Below are 790 nucleotides of genomic sequence, written 5' to 3'. Positions count from 1 at the left end.
GTGGGGGGAGGCGAGGGAGAGGGGCTCTGGGCGGCTTTTCGTAGGAGACCTACCTCTTAGCAGATGCAGGGCTGTGGGGAGGCGAGGGAGGGAACAGCAAAGGCCTGAGCAGCCCTCCGGCTAGAGCAGGTTGCTGGCCCCAAATGCTGTACCTGGGGGAGGAACCGAGGCTGGTGGGAGGGGTCCGCAAAGGTGGCCCAGCTGTGCCCAAGAGACGCTGGGGTACTTTGGGGGCCTCGGGGAGGGAAGGCAGACCCGAGAGCCGCCAGCCCTGGGTGTCCTGGTTGCTCCCTTGGGGTGACCTCAGGAGCCACAGCCTAGTTCAGGTCACCAGCCTCTTCTGGAGGCTTCTAGAGCATGTTTCATGCGTGGCCAGCCTCCTCCATTGGGTCTCTGCTTCCTGCTCTGTGGCCCCTCGGTGCCCCTCTGCCCTGGGACAGGCCGAGTACCTCCCAGGCACCTGTGGGGGCAGGGCCCCCTGGCCTGGCTTGCATGGTCTCTGACGGCAGTCAGGGGGCCGTCACCGGTCACCCTGGGCCCTACTGACCAGCTCCCTCTCTCCGCAGAGGCACAGAGCTTCGGCCTGCTGGACCCCAAACTCTGCTACCTCCTGGATGGGATCCTGTTTCTCTACGGCGTGGTCATCACCGCCCTGTACCTGAGAGCGAAGGTGGGTACCTGGGGCTGGGGGCAGGTGTGGGTGTTCAGAGGGGCCTCAGTCTTGGGAAGTCCCCAGGCACGGGTGCCATGGCGACGGGCTGGCTGGGTCGCCAGTGGCCAGTGGCACAGT

At 65.9% G+C, this 790-nt stretch overlaps 1 protein-coding gene across 2 annotated transcripts in view; it reads left to right on the top strand.

The window, feature by feature from the left end:
• Positions 1-790, top strand: part of CD247 (CD247 molecule) — a 76,925-nt gene that overhangs the window by 68,302 nt on the left and 7,833 nt on the right. For both annotated transcript variants that reach the window (XM_006147034.3, XM_006147033.3), the window contains exon 2: positions 567-670. In XM_006147034.3, the coding sequence (XP_006147096.1) occupies positions 567-670 (104 nt within the window). The remainder of the gene's footprint in view (positions 1-566; positions 671-790) is intronic.

This window comes from Tupaia chinensis, unplaced genomic scaffold (assembly GCF_000334495.1).
Source record: "Tupaia chinensis unplaced genomic scaffold, TupChi_1.0 Scaffold000198_1, whole genome shotgun sequence".
Classification (NCBI taxonomy): Eukaryota; Metazoa; Chordata; class Mammalia; order Scandentia; family Tupaiidae; genus Tupaia; species Tupaia belangeri.
This window is presented reverse-complemented; position numbering and strand designations above follow the sequence as displayed.